Below are 21,323 nucleotides of genomic sequence, written 5' to 3'. Positions count from 1 at the left end.
AAGAAGTAATGCTAATGGGTGTATTACAGGTCATCAACAGGTCCTTCTGCCCTGAGCTGCAGAGTCTCTCTCTCTCTCTCTCTCTCTCTCTCTCTCTCTCTCTGTCTCTCTCTCTCCCTCTCTCTTTCAAACCCAACCGGTCAAGGCAGATGGCCGCCCACCCAGAGCCCGGGTCTGCCTGAGGTTTCTGCCTCCTAAAGGAAGTTTTTCCTTGCCACTGTCGCCAAGTGCTTGCTCTCGGTGGGAATTGCTGGGTCTCTTTCTTTCCTATACTTAATAGAGAGGGTCTTGACCTCTTCCAATTGGAAAGTGCCTTGAGATAACTTCTGTAATCTGACTTCTTGTCTTGTAAATGCATCAATGGCTGAAGCTTGTGGCGAGCAGCCATTATCACCACCACCACCTCCCGGCAAGAGACCAGGTTCAGCAGCAGAGAAAACTTACATATAGAACCTTTAAATCACAATTGAAAACAGAAGTATTACAATTCCTTAAATAAAATAAAATTAAGAGAACCTGTATTTCAGAACCACAGTAAAAACACATAATTTCCATCAAGAGCACGAGAGCAACCGAGACAAAAGCTTAAGATACATAGAGCGAACGATTTGTACACTAATGACAGATGAAGTGAGATAAAAATAAAGTTGTATTCAGAACTTACTCGCATAGCAGTATCCCATTCTCCAAACCTCCTCTGAAATCTTTGTCACCAAAACATCTTCCTGTCACAGCCTACAGAGAGAACAAAAGGAATGAGTTAACAAAATGTGACACTAAGAGGGTGAAGACCGAAAACAGAACATCAAAAGATCATTTCAGTTTCTAAATCTAAAGTCGAGACACACAAACTCCATTTAAAAACAAGTGCAACAACCTTTATCGACACTCCTCTCACGTCCTGCCCTCACAGTAAATCCTGGTAGTGGTATGGAGAGGAGCACAAAGAGCCATCGGCCGTATATCAAGTCCCTCTCTGGTTAACAGTGCTAAACACTAACAAGCTTGACATAAGCCGCAATCATCCTGACCAAATGGCTCTGGCAGGCTAATGTGTTGTGACAGGGGATTTATCGGGCAATAGTTGTTCAGACCCTCTGAGGAGGAGCAGCTGCCTGTTTGGATGTATTTGCATGACTACAGTGCATCATTATCAGGTATGTGTGCTCTTTCGTGGACAAATATTACAACACCTATAGCTGTGTCTTCTTTAGCTGCGAGCTATTTAAGAGCACAAAACCCTTGGGCAGCATACTTGAACATGTGCCAAAAAAAGAAAGTGCAAGGTTCAGTTGCAGCATAGTTTATGAAACCAAATGAATCCAAATTGCTGTTTTCTGCTCATGGTTTTCAAGCTTCAGCTGAAGTTTTAACCTTTCGCCTTCAGTCATGCGAGTGAACAAGATCTCATCTCAGTGAACACACACAATCCTCTCAAGTGCAAACATAAACACCAACAGTGGAATAACTGCCACCCACTCAAAAAATATCTGCTGTTGCAGGACTTTTAGGACCAAGCCCACTTAAAATCCATTTATTCACACAAACACTGGCAGACATGTGGCCATAAAAAAGGAGGGACCCCTTTGGACTGCCGGTTTGGAAGCCAAAACACTTACAAGATTAAATTTCCTGAGAGTTTCTTTTACATTTATTTGCACAGCTGTGGGAAAAAAAAGTGCGCAGATGTAGAAGGTCTGGGCTGGCTGTGTGTTTCTGTCAGCTTCTTGGCTCGTCGTGGAGCCTGGACCTGTTACAAAAGAAATGGACTGCTGTATGTCAACATGTAGGCCAACAGTAGGCCTCATTTCTGCTGCTGAGGGTTGGTGGTGTCATGTTTGGTGTTTGGGAGCTGGACAGACAGAGAGGCAGATAAAGAGAGACAAACAGAGAAACCAAAGTGGCACAGACTTTCCCTGTGTGCTGACATTCAGTTATTCACTGCCACCATTCCCTCCTGCGGCAGCACTGGTGAGCAGGGCTTTGTGTGCCTGCCCACACTACAAACATGTGGTCCACAAAACCCACATTCTATGACTTCAGTATAAGGACTTGATATGGAGGAAGATGTATTATTTGTTGAATTAAACATCAGTGGGCAGAGGCAGCTCAGTGGCAAACTCCAATGGTGAAAAAACAGACACTGCATCAACTACAATTTCTAAAGGAATTGTTTGACATCTGTCCAAAGGTAACACAATCAGCCCACCAGCTCCTTTAAAGCTCACTAATCAACAAGCTTTATCTTGCTTGGTAATCTGTACAAAAAACAAAGAATAAAAACATCTTTTTCTGGCTTCACGGCAGTATGTGATGGAACACAGGCATCTCTAAATAAAGACTTTGCCAAGTTCAGACACTTGTACTTGGGAGTTCAAACTTGACAAGTTTAACAAGTTTAGTACAGACTCCTGAGGAGATGAAGACTGTTTGCAGTTGGAGAAGCAGTTCCTGCTAATATCAGCAGCTCAGCTGGTTATTGCACTTCAACGCAACTGTTCCTGACAGTACTGTGACAAAAAAACCTCAACTCAAAGTCAAAGTCAACAACAGACTTTTTTCAGGAGATACAAAAAGATACATTTTCAGCCAATCCGTAACGTATATTAAAAAAATCAAACAACATCCAAAATGGCTCAAACTACTGTTCATTTACATTTATATTTATTTATGTATTTTATTGAAATGTCTGCACATATAAGAAACCCACAGAGGAAGCACTGTTGTTAAAATGTCCAACATATCATGCATTCATTACGTATTTAGCTCCATCCTCTCAGACAAGATTTCAACCTCCAAAAAGAATTTCATCACACAAAAAAAAACACTAGAGACAATACAGCCTGTGGTGAACTGCCAAAGGGCTTGCAGAGATAAGATTGTCCTCCTGGGACGACTGGCTGGTCACCTCAGGAGCTGCTAAGATGACCACTGGTCTCACCCAGCAGGAGGGTCCTGACAGCTCTGAACAGTACTTTGACTGTGATGTTTCACAAGTCCACAGGAGCACAGGTACAGAGAAGAACGCAGACTGAGAAAGACCTCGTGTCTCGGCTGGGTGGAGTCACTTCCTGGAGTCTGATCTTATGAAGTGTCAGTCTTCTCATCTAACTGTAAGCCAGAAAGAAAATAAGCCTATTTTCTCAAAATCTCAAACATCTATAGGCTGGTACAGCAGGTCTAACCTTAAGGGTTTATATAGACTATTTAACACAGGCAGCTCAATGTCATTAGACTGCAATTTATCGGTTAAGAGCGAGAGCAGTAGGATTCATGGTAATTATCTCTCTCCTCTCTTACCTACTGTCTTTTCCGTTGAGCTTCAGTCTAAAGTTACTTGGCCAGAAAAACGTCTGTGGCTCGGCCCAGTGAGTTTTAACTTAATCACTATGATTGACTCTCTCTGCCACAGAGAAACAACTTGTGAAACAAAAAAAGTGTAGTCTTCTGCGTGCAACTTTGTGACTAGACGACAGCAGGCTGCAGATCCAGCTATTAGTCAATAACATGTCCACATTTTATACACTCACGAGCAACATTTCCAGACCTCATATGACACAGTGAGATTCTGTGGTCTTATACATGAGGGAATAGCATTTCCAGATCTTCTCTCTATGTGTACAGCGACCCCAGGTTTAGTGCATTACAGACTAGCATTTATGAGAGAGGAACTTTAATGGTCTGATCTCAGTCAAGATTCAGTGGCCTAGATACTTTTATATCTGCAGCTTAAAAAAATCTGCAGCCAAGCAGATGACCTTGATTTCCTCAATAAATGTGTCAGATGGATATTGGTACTGTGCTTTCTAAAACTGGATGACCTTTTACTTCTCTAACATGCAGCGGTCGCTGTTACCCAGAACCCCCCACCATACAGCAAATATCAGTCAGGTTTGGAGACATTTTTTCTTCACAAACACAAAACCACTGAGAGGTAGAATGCAGGGGTTCAACCTGTGTGCTTTGAGTTACAGAACAGCCTCAATGACAACTAGGTCAGCTCCTCACCAGCCTTGTTAATGAGTCTGAGTGCACAGGGAGATTATAGTGTCACACAACCTTTACGAAGATTCGGTGTAGAGTTTGAGGACCGCAGCAGAAGAGGGAAAACTCTTCTTCTCTAACTCTTCTGAAAAAATATCCTGCAAGTAAATGAGGTTTAGAGGTTTTCTACAGGTGGTTTTATAACATTCCAACTGGAAACACAGCAACTTCTCATACTAATGATTTCATTAAAAAAAAAAAATATGGGACATCAAAATCTGTATTTGAAACATTTTTCCACATCCAATAAATCCAAATCACTGGCCTCTGGGGGGCCCAAGCCTCCAGGTGAAACCCAGTGTCTCAGAGGTTAGCTCTATTAATATTCTGTCCTATGGGATGCATGCACATTAACATAAATTACATGCTTCTCTTCTGGCTATGACACAGTCTGAACTGTAGAAAGTAGAAGGGATTCGCTTTTCACATTATCTTTCTGCTCTTTGGCAGTGACTGCAGAGCTGCTAAGGACCTTGATTCATGTACATCTGCTGCTCCCATAAGTATCATCCTGAGCGAAAGAGCACACGAATCTCCTGTTCAGGCCAGAGGGAATGCTTTGTTTGAGACACACATTTGAGCAGCATACAGTATAAGAGAGAACCGATACGTTTTTCTGTTAACAAATTTTGTACAAATTAAGGTCCCACATTTTCCGGTGTTTTATTTTTAAGGGTTGATAGCCATAAGAAGATATATTAATGGTTTTAAGTGCCAAAAAAAACCCTATAGCTATAATAACAAGAGGTCGTGAGCCAATCAGAAGAAGTGAGTGATCAAACAAAATAAAACTTCAGGTAAACACTCAGAGAAACCAAATCCTGCAAGGTTACAGCAATACACACCTTGAATGGACTCAGATACACAAGATGAATGTTTTCTTCTTATGAGGGACTACTATCATGACTTAATGTGCAATATTCTAACAAGCAGCTTTTACTGCTACATTTTTTTACTTGTTATTTTTATCCCCTATTTATTATTTATTATTGCGTGAGGCATGGCTGAGGGCGGCGACTGCTTTGTTGTGACATCATGAAGTTACAGAAGTCCTGATGGCTTGCTTTAAGGCTCAGTTTCTGAATACAAGTGTGCATTTCTCTGTGGACTGAGCGCTTTGATACTTTCACAGTATTAATATAGAACCTAGACCTGCTTTATAATCAAAACAGACATGGAAATCTACCTTTCTACAATGTGGGAAGTTTAAGTAAAATTTAACCAGACCCTCCTGTGCTCACTGTCAACATCAGAGGGCTGGTTGGCTGGTGGGCTTACATCATATGTGTACAGAGTATTACCTTGCTGACTAATAAAACCTCCTGAGTTACAGCAGGAAGCTACAGCTACAATGCTGTAACAGTTGAGGTGGCAGGTTCCTTTTGTATGCAAGGAAGTGTTGTTTATTCTAGGTTAAGTGTGTTGTGCACAGAAAAAAAAACATAACGCCATTTGAATTGGCCATTAAACAGTAAATCACAAATCCCAGGAACCTTATCAGCATCATAAATTGTAAAGGAAGTAATAAAATACCCACAGATGACCACCCAGACCAATGTATTGCTATTTCACAAAACAAATATTAATATAGGGAAATTAAGGTAAGAAGAAGGTAAGATAAATGCGATGCTGCTGGCAGAATTCATGATAAAGTTTTTGAAAGACACCTCAATGAAAAGATGCATCTGAAAAAATGCAGGAAAATTCTGGATCTGTATGTGTTTTCAAACCACCGCCGGGTCATATGAGGGGACTCAATTAAAAAGAGGAATGTGTCGCCTTTGTTGTTTTCAGTGGAATGTCGCCTGCATTGTTTCAGAAACAATCAAAAGATGCTGGTAGGCTTTTTTTTTTTGCTCCCTCCTTTCACTTCCTTCCCTTTTCCTTCATGTCCAGACTGAAATCACTCTCATGGATTCATGTCCAGAGCAGCCATCACTATCACCACAAAGAAAGGAAGTCTCTGTTGGTTTAGAAATGCATGAATGAACTTTGCAGAAGCAAATGTAGTTTTTTGCCAAATCCTCTTCCCCTGAGGGAGCAGTAGTGTGTGAATCTAGTATTTATTTATTTATTTTGCTTTGATGAATTATAGAACAGAGAACCCAATGAAGTTTTCGCATGAAAACTCCCAGAAGACATTGCTTTCATGTTCTAAGAGATAAAACATCAATGTGGTGAGAGAAGACTCCTCTACAGTCAAATCATGGACCACAGCTCAAAGACACTGACATACCTTTGCCAAGAGAAATACCATTTTTTGAACAAGGTGCAGGTGAAACACTGGTTCTGCGTGTACAGTCTCGACAACAGCCAAATAAAGAGCTTTCTGTCACGACTGTATCTGTACTTTTTACTCCCTGTCTGAACTACCTTAATGCAATCCTTTCAGCTCGAGGGCCATCCAAGGAAAACAGATCTATTGCAGCACGGCGGTAATCTCAGAGGCCCCGCACTGGACGGCTACCTGTCCCAAATTAACGACCAATAATTCTAGGTTTGCAGACAGGCTGGTTTCCGTGACTTGGGGAAGTAAAACACTACTTACTTCAAGGCCCCGAGGCGAAGTGCGATCAGCCTGTTAAAGAGTTGACAGCTGTGAGCTCAAGGGCTGGCAAACATAAACAGAGACATGTGCTCCCAACCTACAGGCTCGCTTTACTGTCACACACTTTATGGTCTGAAGGCTTCTACTTTACAAGGTGTTGTCTTAAGGGGGTTGCATAATCCTGACCGAATCCAACACCACGCGTCCAAGTTCAAGAACGCATGTAAACACGTCTTCTGGCCTACAGCTAATAATCTCATTAATTCAACTTGGCGAGAGAGCTTAAATCTGTAAATGCCTCTGGTTCTGCTGAACAGTACGAAAACAACAATGTGCAAACCTGGTCATCCAGTAACACAAACGTCCTGACAGGAGCATGAGGAGCAGAGACGAACAACCCTGCTGATGCATGATCTGTGTAGTCTTGTGTCTTCTTCAAGCAAGAAACTGAACAATAAAATTTGTTCAATACTGCAGAACCTAAATCAACTGCTTCGATAACACTGCAGTGTCTGTTGGTCAGAGACACTGAGTGAGCTGCTGCATCTTCATCTTCATACAAAAGATAAAGATCTTGCCTTTGGCTTTTTGAGAAGTCGGATTTGATGAAAAAAGAAATGTCCCAAGACAAACAAAAGTATTGAAACTGGTAACATCTGAGTCTTCATATGAGGAGCGGGGGGGGGCTTAGGGTCCCCCTCAACTCATGGAGCCTGAACAAGTTCAGCCAAAGGTCAGGAGTGGTATCTGCCTGCCATCAATCATCCAGACCTTTTCACAAGCGGCCACCGCTGCCACCACTGTGGGGATCCTGCACTGTGACTGCGGACTGTTTGCTCTGTGCTCGGTGGGCTGGCATGTCAGTGAATGGACGGAGGGAGGGAAAGGAGAGAGGGAAGCTGGAGGGGGCAATCTGAGAAAGCATATAACTGGTCAGTTTCTTATGCTTTTAAGATTATTTCTTTTGCATTTTTAGGCTTAGACAATAATAGTAGAGTTCAAGAGAGAGGAGGGGACATGGACCAAAGGTTCTCAGCCTGAATAGAACCGGAAAGGTCGTAGTTACTATATATGATATGTATCCTAACATCTCTTCCACCAGTTATGTATTTTTCATGTTTCCTAGAATAAAACACAAACCAATAAAATAGAGAAAATTCTAAAGAGCATAACCAGCGACCATGATGAGCAGGTTCACCTCGGACCTGTGATGTCATCTGTGCGACTAAATAAATGATCAGATTAATCAATTAGATGAAGGTGCAACTACTTTGATAAACTTTGATAATTCTTTAAGTCATTTTGTGACTGAAAAAGATTATCTGGCTCCAGCTTCTCAATTGTTAAGATTTGCTCTTTTTCTCTGTTCAATAATTTTGGAGTTGATCTCTTCTGACCGAAGAGATCAAAATATTCACTGAGAAACTACTCTGCACATTGTTCTATAATGAGAATGATCATTAGATGAAGACCAACATAAAATTTATTTTCCATCTCACTGAAGTGGCCCCGAGCAAGACAATCTGCAAGTGGAATGTTTAGCTACATCAGAAAATGAAGAGGTGAGGGAATAAAAGGTAATATCACACAACATGTTACATTAACAATACAATCAAATATGATACAAATACAGCACATATCATTAGGGATTTGCTGCATTTTCTACAGTCAAACAGTGAGATACAAATACTGTTATAAACTCTCCTGTCCAGAGAACAGACAGAGGCGCTTTAGGAATCTGGGGCCAATGTGAGTCTGGAAAACAGAATAGCTTGTGTATCTTCTTCCTCCTTGCCTAATTTTAGCATGCATCATGAGGTTTCCCTAAGTTGGCAGAGGTTTTATAAGATTTGGGCTAATATCGGATCATGCCTCTAAAGCCCGAATGGCAGATCACCACTAAATCATCGCAATCAGTTGCCGATCCAACCATTCTCCATGTCCGACTGATCTGGAGACAATGACGCCAGCCGCGGAGTAAAGCATGTTCACAGTCTAGAGCCAAATCTATGAGAACTCTGACAGGTATTTATGAACTGACACAAACACAAAGATTCACAGGAACCCCATTGGACACAAAAAGTATTCCCTCACTCACCCACCCACATGCCTGCAGACACATCAGCACAGACATTTGATGTCAGCATGTGTTTACAGGAGGCCGACTGCAAACATCCCAGTTTTTATTTTTGCCGGGAGCTGACACATTTCGCTGCGAGGAAGCAGCTGAATTTTTTAATCAAGTGAGACGAGCTGGAACCACAGCGAAGTCGCTGGCCAGGCCTGAGACAATGAACAGAAGAGTATTATGAAACAGGGATCATCACAGGTAATGACAGTTAATAGAGCATAATTGGCTTGGTATTATAGAGTGGAATCAGCACTGGACCGCAACAGTTCAATCCCAGAGCCGGACCACAGCTTCTTAGGGGAACATATATAGGCTGATTTGATGACAGCCGACTATTTAGACTCAATCTGTTGTGATAGACGACTTAAACTTGCAGCGGCTAACATCTTAAAAGACCACCTCAAAGGACAAGAGTAATGACCTCTGTCAGAATAGTAGACCAAACATTAATTCAAAAAACATTCAGCTACAAAACTGTCACATCATTTTTTAACAGAAAGACAACATGAGAAAAATTATGTGTGGGACAGAACGTTACGCAAGACCTTTGTGCTGGATTAGCACAAGTTTACCATTCACATGTGCCAACCACTCGCTGCAGGCGGCAGCAATGAATTACATTGATTTGTGGCCACGGAGAGCACAATAAAGGGAAAGGAAGACATAAATAAGTGTGCTGGTCAAGAGCGGAGGAAAATCACTCTCAGCCAGATCAGTTAAACAGAAGTGCAATTTTACATTGTTTGCACAAACTACATTTTAAGTGAACACTACCAGATTATTTGCCAGGGTTTATAGTGTTTATAATGGTGGTTTATATATGTGTAAAGATCTTACAATATACTGCTGTCTAGGTTATAATATTCTGTGCGGAGGGAGCTGGACTCCAGCTTCCTTTTCACATTCCTTCCTGATTTTTATGGATTAAAAACACAAACACACTTTCTACTGTTGCACTCTCATTTTAGTCAGAAAAGCACAAATGTTCCCAGGCACACGGTGGATCCTGTGAGAGTCATCTGGCGTGGGAAACCTTACACAACCCCCGATTAGTCATGTACTGCTCCCACTCAGGAAGACGCACTGGTTTCATCTGAGCAGAAGCTACATCATGTTTACATGTTGGACTGTAACTGTCTGCTGTCAACTCACCGGGAGGAGCTGATACTGTGTTCTAGAGCTGCAATGATTAGTCAATTAATCAATTAGTCCATCAAGAGAAAATTAATCTGCAACTATTTTGATTATCAAATCATCAGCTTGTCATGCCTTCCGCTCCTGGCACGTTCAGCGGCAGAGAAAACTTACAAATAGCCCCTTTAAACCAGTGACGCTCTGGTTGTGGAACACTTTCACCAACAGCTCAAGATAAATACCACAACCAGTAACACCAAAGTATCCTTTTCTGTATGTCTACATTTATGCAAAAAAGACATTTCTCTTGATATTTTTATATTTTTGTACTGATAATACATTACACTTAGATCTAGATTCTGATGAAAGCTCCCTACTTTCAAATGAAGTTTGCCACTGTTCAGTTTACAGCAACTAATGAGACAGTTCCTTCTTGCAGAACAGACATGGTCCAAATAAATATTCAAATACAATTTAAATAAGCCAAGAACACTGAAGCAAACTCACCATACTGTAACCACAGAAACATTGTAAACAATCAAAAACTACAGTCACTGTCATGCTAAGTGGGTAAATTAAACGGTAAATTAACAGCATCCCAGGAACCACTTGTCTGTCAGCTGCAACAGCCTGCAGGAACTCATCTCCCCAGCTTGGAGCTGTTTTCGATGTCACACCTTCGTCTCTGGAGACAAGCCAACTGTTTGTTTAGATGACCTGATCGAGCTCTGAATGACTGTCTGTCTGCTGTTTGTATTAACACTGTAAATCTGGAGACCACCTGGAAGTTTGGGCCACACATTGCTGAATTCCCTCACTACAATATGTCCTTGTAGACCTTTACTTAATGGAGGAAAAACATATCATTGTTTCAACACAAACAGACAGTTAATACAGTCTCATATGGACGGTGGGTAGACAACATGAAATAATGTAGATGTAATATTTCAAAGGTGGGTCTATTTCTCTTTTTGCAGTGTAGTTTGATTTGCATATGTTTGCACACAATCAGTTGTTATGATTGTTGAGACTGCTCTCCTTGATCCAATTATTCTGCAGTAACCTTCACCAGCACAACTTGCAATTGGGCACAGATGATGGGATCCCTTTGACCTCTTGCATCTTGTGTTGCTTTGAAACTTAAACATCAAAACGCTCGACTGCCAGAGCTCATTTAAAGGTGACAGATGCAGCTTATTATCACACAGCCTGATAAGACACGGCTTTGTGGCAGTGTTTCAGAGTTGAAGTCCCGGTGCTGTTTATATTTCTTTATAAACCCTTCTGAACATTTGCTGGTCGTCTGTGGAAAACAGTCTTTGTCTTTCTACTGTCAGATTATTATGAATCGTCACCCTAAAAATCTAATCAAATGCAGCTAATTTTAAGTTTATAACCTAAACTTTACTAAGTCTAATACCTTGAGGATTTTGTTAAATCCTAAAGCTAAAACTACAGAAATAAAAGAATGTAAAACATAACATCACAGAACGGAAACTGAAACGGAAATGTTCAAGCAAATGTTTTTCTTGTCAGTGAATAGAAAGTGACCCTCTCACTCCAAACCAAAGCAGCACATGGGGCCTGGCAGCCTTGAAGGTCCCATATTGTATAATGTGAGACTTCTTTTTTTTATTATGAAGCAGGTCTAGGTTCTATATTAATACTGTGAAAGTATCACAACACTCAGTCCACAGAGAAATACACACAGCCTGTATTCAGAAACCGAGCCTTAAAATAAGCCGTCAGGTCTTATGTAACTTTGTGATGTCACAACAAAGCATCTCAGCCATGCCCCAAGCTCTGCCCACCTGGATCCACCTCGCAGGATTTGGTTTCTTTGAGTGTTTACCTGTAATCTGCTGTATTTTTATTCAATTACTCAGAAAACAGTAAGCCAATCAGAAGTAAAATATGGCACCTTTAAAGACACAAGCTGCCTAAATGTTGTCTCATTGTATGTTGTTGTTGTTTTTTTTTTTAAAGTGTACTGTCTCTAAGTGCTGGCTACCCAGTCTGTAGTGCTGTTAAATGTCACTGTTGATACAATCCATATTCCATCGAGAACATGGACGGAAACGAGAAACTGATCCTGATGCAGTCATAACAAAGCAGTCTGTCACCTGCTCATGATTAGGAGGAAATGTGCACACCATGCACAAACCTGTGTGCATACACCACACACACACATGCAGAAGCTGTCATATTTAACTAAACACTCCGTGACAGTAATTACCAACGACAAGCGAGGAACTTGGAGTTTGAGAAGTTTTCCAGACTTGGCTCAGCTCTTGCCTCGCATTTCAACAGAGCAATGAATCAAAGAGAGAGGAGAGCCATGTGACACATCCAATGCTAACAATGCTGAAATGACACAGAAGTTCACAGGTCAAATTACAACTCTTTGATCCTGTGTTTCTTTGTCTCTCTCTCTCTGTACGGGAGAGTACCAAACAAGCTCCTGCTAATTTTCTAGTGACACGTCATTCCAAGTATGTTGAGAATCCTCTTTGAAAAGGTGCTCACAAATGTGCATTCTTACCCTTTACAGCACCAATCACACTTTAAATATATAGTATCAGTGGATGCCAAGTCAAGTTAAACACAAGATGTCAGGGCTGTTACATCCCCTTATAGGTGAATTTAATTGTTTGCACGTAAAAATGTTCATTTGCTGACCTGCTCCTCAGGCTCTGCTCAGCCTCCTCATGTTATTGGTTAGATCTGAGGACCTGCAGCCAATGAGTCCAGCCCATGAGTCTATGGGTTCACCTGGAGTATAAAGGAGAGGAGGAGCTGCATTTCAGGTCTCTCTCTCTGCCTCATGCTTTTGCCTGCTTGTATGTACTGTATGTGTTTTAAGAGCTATATTTGTCAATGTGTTAATTATGGCTCCCTAGTTACCTTGGTAAGATTTATTTAGAGACTTCTGATTTGATGAATTTCCATTACTAGTTCTACTTTGGTTTACTGCTTGTATGATTTAATCTGTACATAAAAATGACCAGATTTCAACACTCCTGCCAGGTTGGATGGTGGGTTTAAGTGGGCTGGGCTTGGGGCATGGCTGAGTGTTTTGATGTGACATCACAAAGCAACATTCCTGACGCCTCATTTTAAGGCTGTGCGCATCTCTCTGTGGACTGAGCACTTTGATATTTTCAAAGTATTAATATAGAACCTAGAGCTGCTTTATAATCAACATCCACATGGACATCTACCTTTATACAAAATGGGACCATTAAAAATAGGAGGGAACTTTATGTAATGGACTGTATTAAATACATACACAAAATGTTCATTTTGAGCACCTTTGTTCCTTTGGGATTCCAGGGCGGACAGAACTTTTGCTGTTTGTTATGTTTCAGCTGTTCACAACAGTCTTTGACCCTTATTAGATTTCTAGGTTTGGCTACAGACGCAGTTCTTGTTTTCCACTTCCTTTCACATGAAAGATGAAAAGCTGAATAGCCTCGCATCAGTGTTGACATAAAGTCTTCGTCTGAGGACACCCAAAACTAAACAAGAAGGTCAACTTTCAAATGTCTCCAGAAATGAAGCATAGCCGTTTCACATCAAGCTGTATATTTTTTCTTCACATTCTTCTGTTCGACATCCTCATTTTAAATAAAAAATACAGACAGAGGATTCAGTGCTAAAGCAGGAGCTGGGGTTTACAGGACATATCTCTGCAGGTGGAAAAGTGACAGCTCCATAGAGCTATGAAAACATGATATGTAACACTGAGAACAATAGGGAATAATAGTTTTTCAAGTGAGGCAAACAGCTAAAGAATATTTTATGAGTGCTGTAACCAGAGGAGAGAGAGCAGGAGAGCAGGGACTGATCCCTACATAGCTCCTGAACAACGGGGACGCTGTCAGTATGTCATGATGTTGACAAAGTGAAGAACAAGTCTGTGTCTGAAAACAATTCAAGGTATGAGGAATGCTGCACTTAACATTTACATTCATGTACAGTACATTTCTATTTTCATGCAGTTGGGTTTCCACAGGTTTAAAAGACCCCGGGGCAAATGTAAACCTATAATCCAGTTTTTCATCCATTAATTGTTCCATTCTTGACATTTTCCTGACTCTTTAGTTTGGAGATACGTCTCAAGTGCAGGTGGGAGAGCTGTCAAACCACAGACTCTGAACAGACTTTTCCATTTAAGACATTTATAGATCAAATAAACTAAAAAAAAAAAAGACTCCTCATCTCATAACATACCACAAATTCTCGAATGCTTGGTTACTAAATAATTTTTTTTTACACTTCTAGCTGTTGTCATATACTGGAAACATTCATCTCTCCCAGAACAAACTGCCACCCCTCTGCGGGCTTGATTAATAGCTCTGACCTGGTTCATCCCCTGGTCCATGTGTTCACCGACAGGTTTCTTCTGTTGCCAATAAGCCCATTAAACTGCAGCAGTGGTTCCTGATACTGGAAACTGCAATTCCTCAACCGGGTAATAACTATAGATAGAAAAATACACATTTCCCTGTTGTAATATTTTGGATAAACCTCCTCATTTAAGTAGTGTAGCGCGCTATTTCTTTGCAAAAGCCAGACAAATGCTACAGGAGGAATATAAAAAGAGAGTTTATATTTATTAATTCATAAAATGTTGCTGAAATTTTTCCAAAGAATTGAAACCTCATCCACCGCATCAGAGGTTTTCTTTATGAGTCTATCACGTTGCATCTGTGATTACTACTCAATCAGGCTAAAACAGCTGAGTAAGCGTGCCACACATCCCACCCTGCAGCCATTCACATGCCAGACAGTGCCATTTCTACTCAGACCTGCTATTGTGTAGTTTAATGTGAATAAGAACAGGGTGGGCTATAGGGAGCAACCAAAGCAGCGCAGAGAATGTATGAATCTATAAAAGTTCAAAAATAAAATGTAGTTTCTGACTTTGCCTTCGACTGTGGCCATGTGATGTACAGTGGTCTTTACGTTCAAACCATACACCTGGTATTCAGAAAGAGGAGACAGTTTTCTTCCAAACTTGTTTTCCTAAGAGCTTAAACAGTCTGAATTCCGTCTCCCGGTTCCCTTCCTCAAGCCTCCCGTTCCCCTCGACTCTCGATAAGTCCCTCTGATTAAACAAGCCAAATTTCCTGCCACTAAAATGGCCTAGCCCTGAGCTAAATGTTCGTATTCCAGCCAGTCCGTCCCATATCCACCCTGATTAGATGATGGAACAATGTTTGGGTTGTGGATTAACCCCACTCCTGGCCCCCACTAGTGCTACTCACTTCCACCCCCCCCCCCCCCCCCCCATCCCATCCTGTGATCTCCCCCAGTTCTCGTCCAAGCTTTGCGGGGCCTTGAGCCTACAAGGAAGGAGCATTTGGACTGAGGATGGCTTGGCAGCCGTCGTGAATAAAGTGGAGGGAAGAGGACCTGTGCTAAGAAGGACAAAGGAAACTTTGACTCAGGTCACGTGAAATAGGGCTCGGGGTGAAAGGCGGGTTTAAAATGATTACATTATCCTGTTTTAGCAGCAAGGTGATGCTGACAGTTGGGACTTGCCTGCCAGGTCATTTGCCATTTCATAAATCTGCATGTGTGTGAGTGTGTAATGGAGTGGGGTAGCGCAGAGCTGCAGTCACACTTGATGTTATTCATAAGCCGATACAATACTGGAGCCAGAGATCTTTGTGCACACAGTGCGCACAGTAGGCATGAAATTTACTGTGACAGTTTGAAAATGAAAACTAAGAAACATACAGTATTGACTTATGAACAGTGTGTTATATGTGATTCAGCAAATCCCTCTCTCCAAAGCACCGCACAGAGGAGTGGGCACACACATTTTTTAAGGCAAAGCTTGGTGCTACCTCATCAACATTTCATTCCAGACTTTACTTTGCCAACGTAACATCCATGGTTTGAGATATGTCACTCCTAAGGCCGACACTGGAAATTCAGTGAGAGGCTACAACTCTGGAATAAAACATGGCTCCAGCTCTCCTGTCTGTATAAAAAATAGAATTTCTTCAAAAGCACTGGTGAGTACTAACTCTAGAGAAAGCTATCTTATTTCATTCTCAATGGAGTTTCCTTCAGTAGATAAACACACAGACACAGGGGCCAGGCTGACATGAATGGGTGTGCTGTTTACGCTTAGGTAATATCTGATATCTGTAAACTGATGCTAAAATACTTCCTCAACTGTACAGTACAGGTGTTGGAGGAAAAAAATAAATCAAAGATCTGCTTGCTGCAAAATCACCTTTGTTCACAAGCAACATTATTAGAGAAAATAATGATATATTCTACTATATCACTGTCTTACATTATGTTCAGGCCCAGTCGAGGGCTGTCATAATATCTGATTTTCACTACACATTACCGCGGCAAAATTGAATTCACACTAACATTATTGCTATATTTATGGTAAATTAAAGCAAATAAATATATTATATAATTATTTTAATTATTTACACAATAAAAATTTTTATTTATTTATTTATTTATTATTGTCAATGCTGGTCGATATAATGACACCTCTGCTACCAACTTTTTATAGCTGTAAAATTACCTTTTTAAACAATCACAGCTGAACAGTAGATCGAGTTTACTGCTGTGCTACAAACATCGCTGTAGTAAACAAACTTTTAACAGCCTCATTAAGATATTAATAACCTTAGATTTAATTGAAGACCTGTCATAGAGGGTCCCGGTCGTATTTGGTTTTGGTGGTGGTGTGACTGTTTTGTATAATGCAGAATGACTGGGCCTTTCAAGTTTTGATAACCCTCTGCTCCCGCTGCAGTGCAAATCTGCCACCAGGCAAAAAGCTGCTGAGAAAGGAGCGGGGTGGAAGGGAAACAGTCTGATCTCAGCAACAATGCCCCTTTAGAAGACCAGGGAGACCATTTGGGTGGGACAGGGACACACAGGGCTTTCATTGTGTCGCCCCACACTGGCTTTAAGGGATGTGTGTGAGGGGGAATGAACCTTCAAAACCCTTCAGCTCAGCACACACTCCAGGGTCCTCTGAACTCCCCTCCGTGGTCCAAATGCCGCCTCTTCAATTTAGCCATTACCCTGGGTGTGCAGTAACAAATCCCCATTGTGCTAACCCAGCTCACTTCACACACACACACACTTTCAGTTTAGTGAAATTAGACACAGGAAGTGAGAGTGAATGAATACAAAAAAAAGGCAAAGCAGAAAGTTTAAAAAGAAATGGAAGAAATGTAATTTTCTCTTCCATGAAAAGAAAAGTGATGGGTACATTGAAAACACATGAAGGTAACTCTCCATGGGAGCAGGTAGTGGTTCAGTTGATGAAACACACAAGGACAGGTGGCTATGATGGACACCTACTGTCAGTGGCATGGATGAGTCAAAGATGTGACCTTGTGGTTACAGAGAGCCCTTCCAACAATTAAGGCCCCTGTCTTTGTCTAAACTCTGGTGGTTTCTGATTTTACAAATTAACCAACCCATGCAGACCACAGCAATACCTCACCATACCATACATCCCATACCTACTAGGATTTTAGTGACAACCCCCCACAGCTTTGCTAGATCAGAAACAAAGAGCCTCCGTGTCAACACTGGCCCTCTGAGCTAAGCTTCCTAAGCAGCAGGGCTTTTCCAGGGGCCTCCACTAGTCTCCAATATCCTGCCTGCAACAGTTTCCATGAGGCTGAGGGCAACATCCAGCCACCGGCCACACTGGGAGCCACGGTCAGAGAGACAGACAGGTAGACGCCCCGGTCCTGACCTGCTGCGATGGACATCCTGATGCCAGAGTTGGATCAGCCAGGTTTTAAAAGGTGCTTTTATCAAGCACAAGGGCTCATTTCAACTTGCCTACAATATCCATTGAAAATATTAGAAATTTTCTTGACACGTTGGGTAAACTGGTGCTAAAGAAAGAAGTCACCAGTCCTATTTGCATCGGCATGGTAAGATGAGGGTACCTCAGCAACTGAGCGAAACATTGTTCAGCTTATTCCCCTTTGCCTTGCTGATTCATTTCTGAGAACAGAAATCACACCAAGGTCAAATTACAACTTGTGTTACTGGGAATTGGATTTGGGATTAGTATCATTATGAGTATTGTCATGAGACTGCAATCTTCACCCAATTAAGGCAGGTATCAGATTAGCATCACTGAAAATTGCTGCAATTATACCAAATCACTGGATGTCCCAGCTAATATCAATCCCATGGAAACAGACCTTAAGAGCACAGAGCACAGAGTTCTCACTTGGTGATTTTTATAAGCAATTTTTTTCTTATAGACTGAGCAACACAAGATTTGGCAGAGTGTGAGCTATGCAGTGCACCATGCTCAGTGCAGTATCCAGGCAACAGACGGTGGATCTTAGTAAATACAAGAAAGATGTAAGAAGTAGATTCATCTTCATGCAGTCATCTGAAGACAGGGAGGCCTGTGTAGCAGCCAAAGTAAACCAAAAACCCCTCTACACTCTCAACATGATAAGATTCTGTTGTGTACACGCTCAGACATGCCTGTCCCTCGCCTCATCACAAAGCTTTGTCCTCAGCAAGGCTGAACTAATCAGGAGCCTCACTGACATACCGTGTCAACACTGGAGCACAATGGGGGTTAATGCTATCACAAGTGTTTGAGGTGCTCGTTGGCCAGTGGTGTAATCATGATGAAATCTCCACTTGGGAAGCAACTCAGCGCTGATTCCATGACAGCTTGGTTTCCATCATGCTTTCAGTATAACAGGCTGCTAGCATTCCCACAAATACATACACACTGGGTGGTTAGTTATGCTTCAATGTTCAGATATATGTAAGATGAAAGCAAAATACACACATACACAAATACACAAACATATTCTTGATAATCCACAGTTGAAATTCATTCGAGTAATTGCAAGTGGATCCTCTTGGATTAATGCGGTAACCGGAGGACACTGCAGGATGAATGAGCATGTTAGACAAAGCTTTCATGATTTTAAAGCTAAAATGCTTCCTCTGCCACATTTAAAACTCAAATTCATAAATCTGTATCTGGAAGGTAATGGAATCCCTGTTCCCCGACAGTTCCCAAAGCTAAGCCCCTCTGCCACCCCTGAGAACATGGGTCATCTGTCATTCCACGTTAGCAGAGAGCTCCCATTAGGAAAAGGAGGCACTGTAGCCAGACTTTCTTTACCCCAAATGCACAGAAATGTGGCCATTGTGCCTCTCCCCAGGGGTTTGGGGGGTTTAAGGAAGAATCAGCAGACTGATAAAGTATCTTCCAAAGAGAACAAAAACATGGAAGGTGTAGTAAATGAAAGGACAATCTTTGCTGTAAACAATGTCTATAATGTTCAGCTTTTAAGGTTCAAAATTGTATGAAGTGAGATCTCCATGTTTTTTTTTATTATAAAACAAGTCTTGGTTCTAAAGTAATACTGTAAAAGTATCAAAGTGCTCAGTCCACAGAAATGCACAGGGCCTGTATTCACAAATTGAGCCTTAAAACAAGCTGTCAGGACTTCTATAACTTTGTGATGTCACAACAAAGCAGTGACCGTTCTCAGCCATGACCCAAGCCCTGTCCAATTGGACCCATCCAACCTTGAAGGATTTGGTTTCTCTGAATGTTTACTTGAAATCTGCTACATTTTTATTTGATTACTCAGAAAACTGTCGGCCAATCAGAAGAGAGGCTCAGGAACACTCTTTTGATTGGCTCACTGATCTGTTGTTAGTAGAGCTCCAGAGAGAAGCCTGAGAGAGGAGATGTAAAACAGTGAGGTGGTTTTTGATACTTAAAACCAGACACAATCTTCTTATGGATATCAAAATGTCAAATAAAACACTGGAAAAGTTTAAAATATGGGAGCTTTAAAAAATATTTTCTTAAATATATGTAGTTCTGAATGGCAACACAATCCTAATATCTCTTTAGGGCCACTCCATGTTAATGCTGACCAGCTTCACTACACATAATTCAAATACCAAAGTATTGATTAGACACTAGCTGAATGCCAAGCTGAGACAGGAACAGTTAGGGTTACTCCATCACATATTCAATATTTAGCCCCTCTGAGGCAAATATTATAATACTTATGACTTATTTGATCAGTCCTGGCCTCAACACTGCACAGGTGAGTCTACAGTGCTGAGCAGAGACTAAAAGTTATGTCCTGTAATAATCCATGTGATGAAAAGAAAGGCCAAAGACCAGAGAACACCGTGCTGTGTGACTGTGAGCTAAACCTGAAAAATGTTCAGATGCTAAAATTTTAAAAATCTTTAAGCAGATTTTAAGAGGAATTTAGTTTATATTGTAGGATTATGAAAACCAGTAGCTTACACTTACTTACACACAGCAGTAGCATTTACTAGTATTACTCATAATGCCTACACACACACTCACCTGCACACTGGCAAATACTGCAAACAATCTGAGATGGACTGATGACTGATCAGGTTGTGCAGCAGGATCAACATTAATGTTGGAATTAAGATTTGAAAAAAGAACTGCTTTGGGTTTGTTCGTAAAGTCCGAATAGTTTCACAACAGCTATTATGCATTAAATCTGTTGGGGGGGGGGGGGTCCACTGACTGAAGCTTAGGCTTTACTCATATTGCATAAGTTGCTTAGTAGCTGTTTGAATTACTGATTATATCACCGAGAACATTACGAGTTTACTGCTGAGTGAGAGGTGCACAATCAGAACATGAATATGAAATTTAAAGTTTAAAGAATGTGTTGGTTTGTTGAAAACAAACACAGTGGATGTGTTATCTTTAAACCCCCTTCAACTGTGAGTTGGATTAGATCACTCAGACAAAAGCAAAGCGAAGGGAAGATATTGATATAATCACTGTTCACCACATTGACTGCATTTAGCCACTAATCTTTTTCACAGTATCATACGATGCCTACAACAGCTGATGAAGTTGTAGGAGAAAATCCCCCTTGGATAGTCTCACAGTTTTAATCTGTGATGTCTAGCAAGTTCCAGGAGTTGTTTTTGTGATCTCCCAAATTGTCTTGTCTCTGCTTCAACTCAAGATTAGTGAATTCCTAGAAGCCTTTCAACAACCCCCAAAGAGGGGTCATGAACTTCTTGCTTTCAGCTGTGGGACATATGTGAAGATGGGAAAGCGATAGCAACACAGTAATAAAAGTAAGCAGGCAATTTTCAGTTCATAAAAAAAAAATGTTGTGGCTGCCCATATGAATGGCATGATGTTTCAATTAATGTACCAGAGATCAGGGAGTGTAAAGGCTGTAAATCTAAACAATGATTTTTGACCATAGACCCAAATGTAACCAGGACCTGGGCCATAAATGTCCGCCAGGTTTGGCCTGATAATCAGATTATCAGAGCAAACCGACAAACACAAAGGTGGTACAAAGTACATGACAACTAGTTGATCTTTAGTAGAGGTCAAAGGTCAAAAGGTCAACACCACAGTGTCAAAGTAATACATGCAGTTGAGCTTCCTGTGCA

The 21,323-nt window shown here is 41.2% G+C and overlaps 1 protein-coding gene across 7 annotated transcripts in view; it reads right to left on the bottom strand.

Annotated features, from left to right (window-relative positions):
* LOC139605607 (LIM and calponin homology domains-containing protein 1-like) overlaps window positions 1–21,323 on the bottom strand; it is a 96,702-nt gene that overhangs the window by 53,282 nt on the left and 22,097 nt on the right. For all 7 annotated transcript variants that reach the window (XM_071457228.1, XM_071457224.1, XM_071457223.1 and 4 more), the window contains one exon: window positions 665–735. In XM_071457228.1, coding sequence (XP_071313329.1) covers window positions 665–735 — 71 coding nt within the window. The remainder of the gene's footprint in view (window positions 1–664; window positions 736–21,323) is intronic.

The sequence above is a fragment of the Trachinotus anak genome, unplaced genomic scaffold (genome assembly GCF_046630095.1).
Source record: "Trachinotus anak isolate AG129_WGS33_773 ecotype Australia unplaced genomic scaffold, CSIRO_AGI_Tana_v1 ptg000021l, whole genome shotgun sequence".
Classification (NCBI taxonomy): domain Eukaryota; kingdom Metazoa; phylum Chordata; class Actinopteri; order Carangiformes; family Carangidae; genus Trachinotus; species Trachinotus anak.
This window is presented reverse-complemented; position numbering and strand designations above follow the sequence as displayed.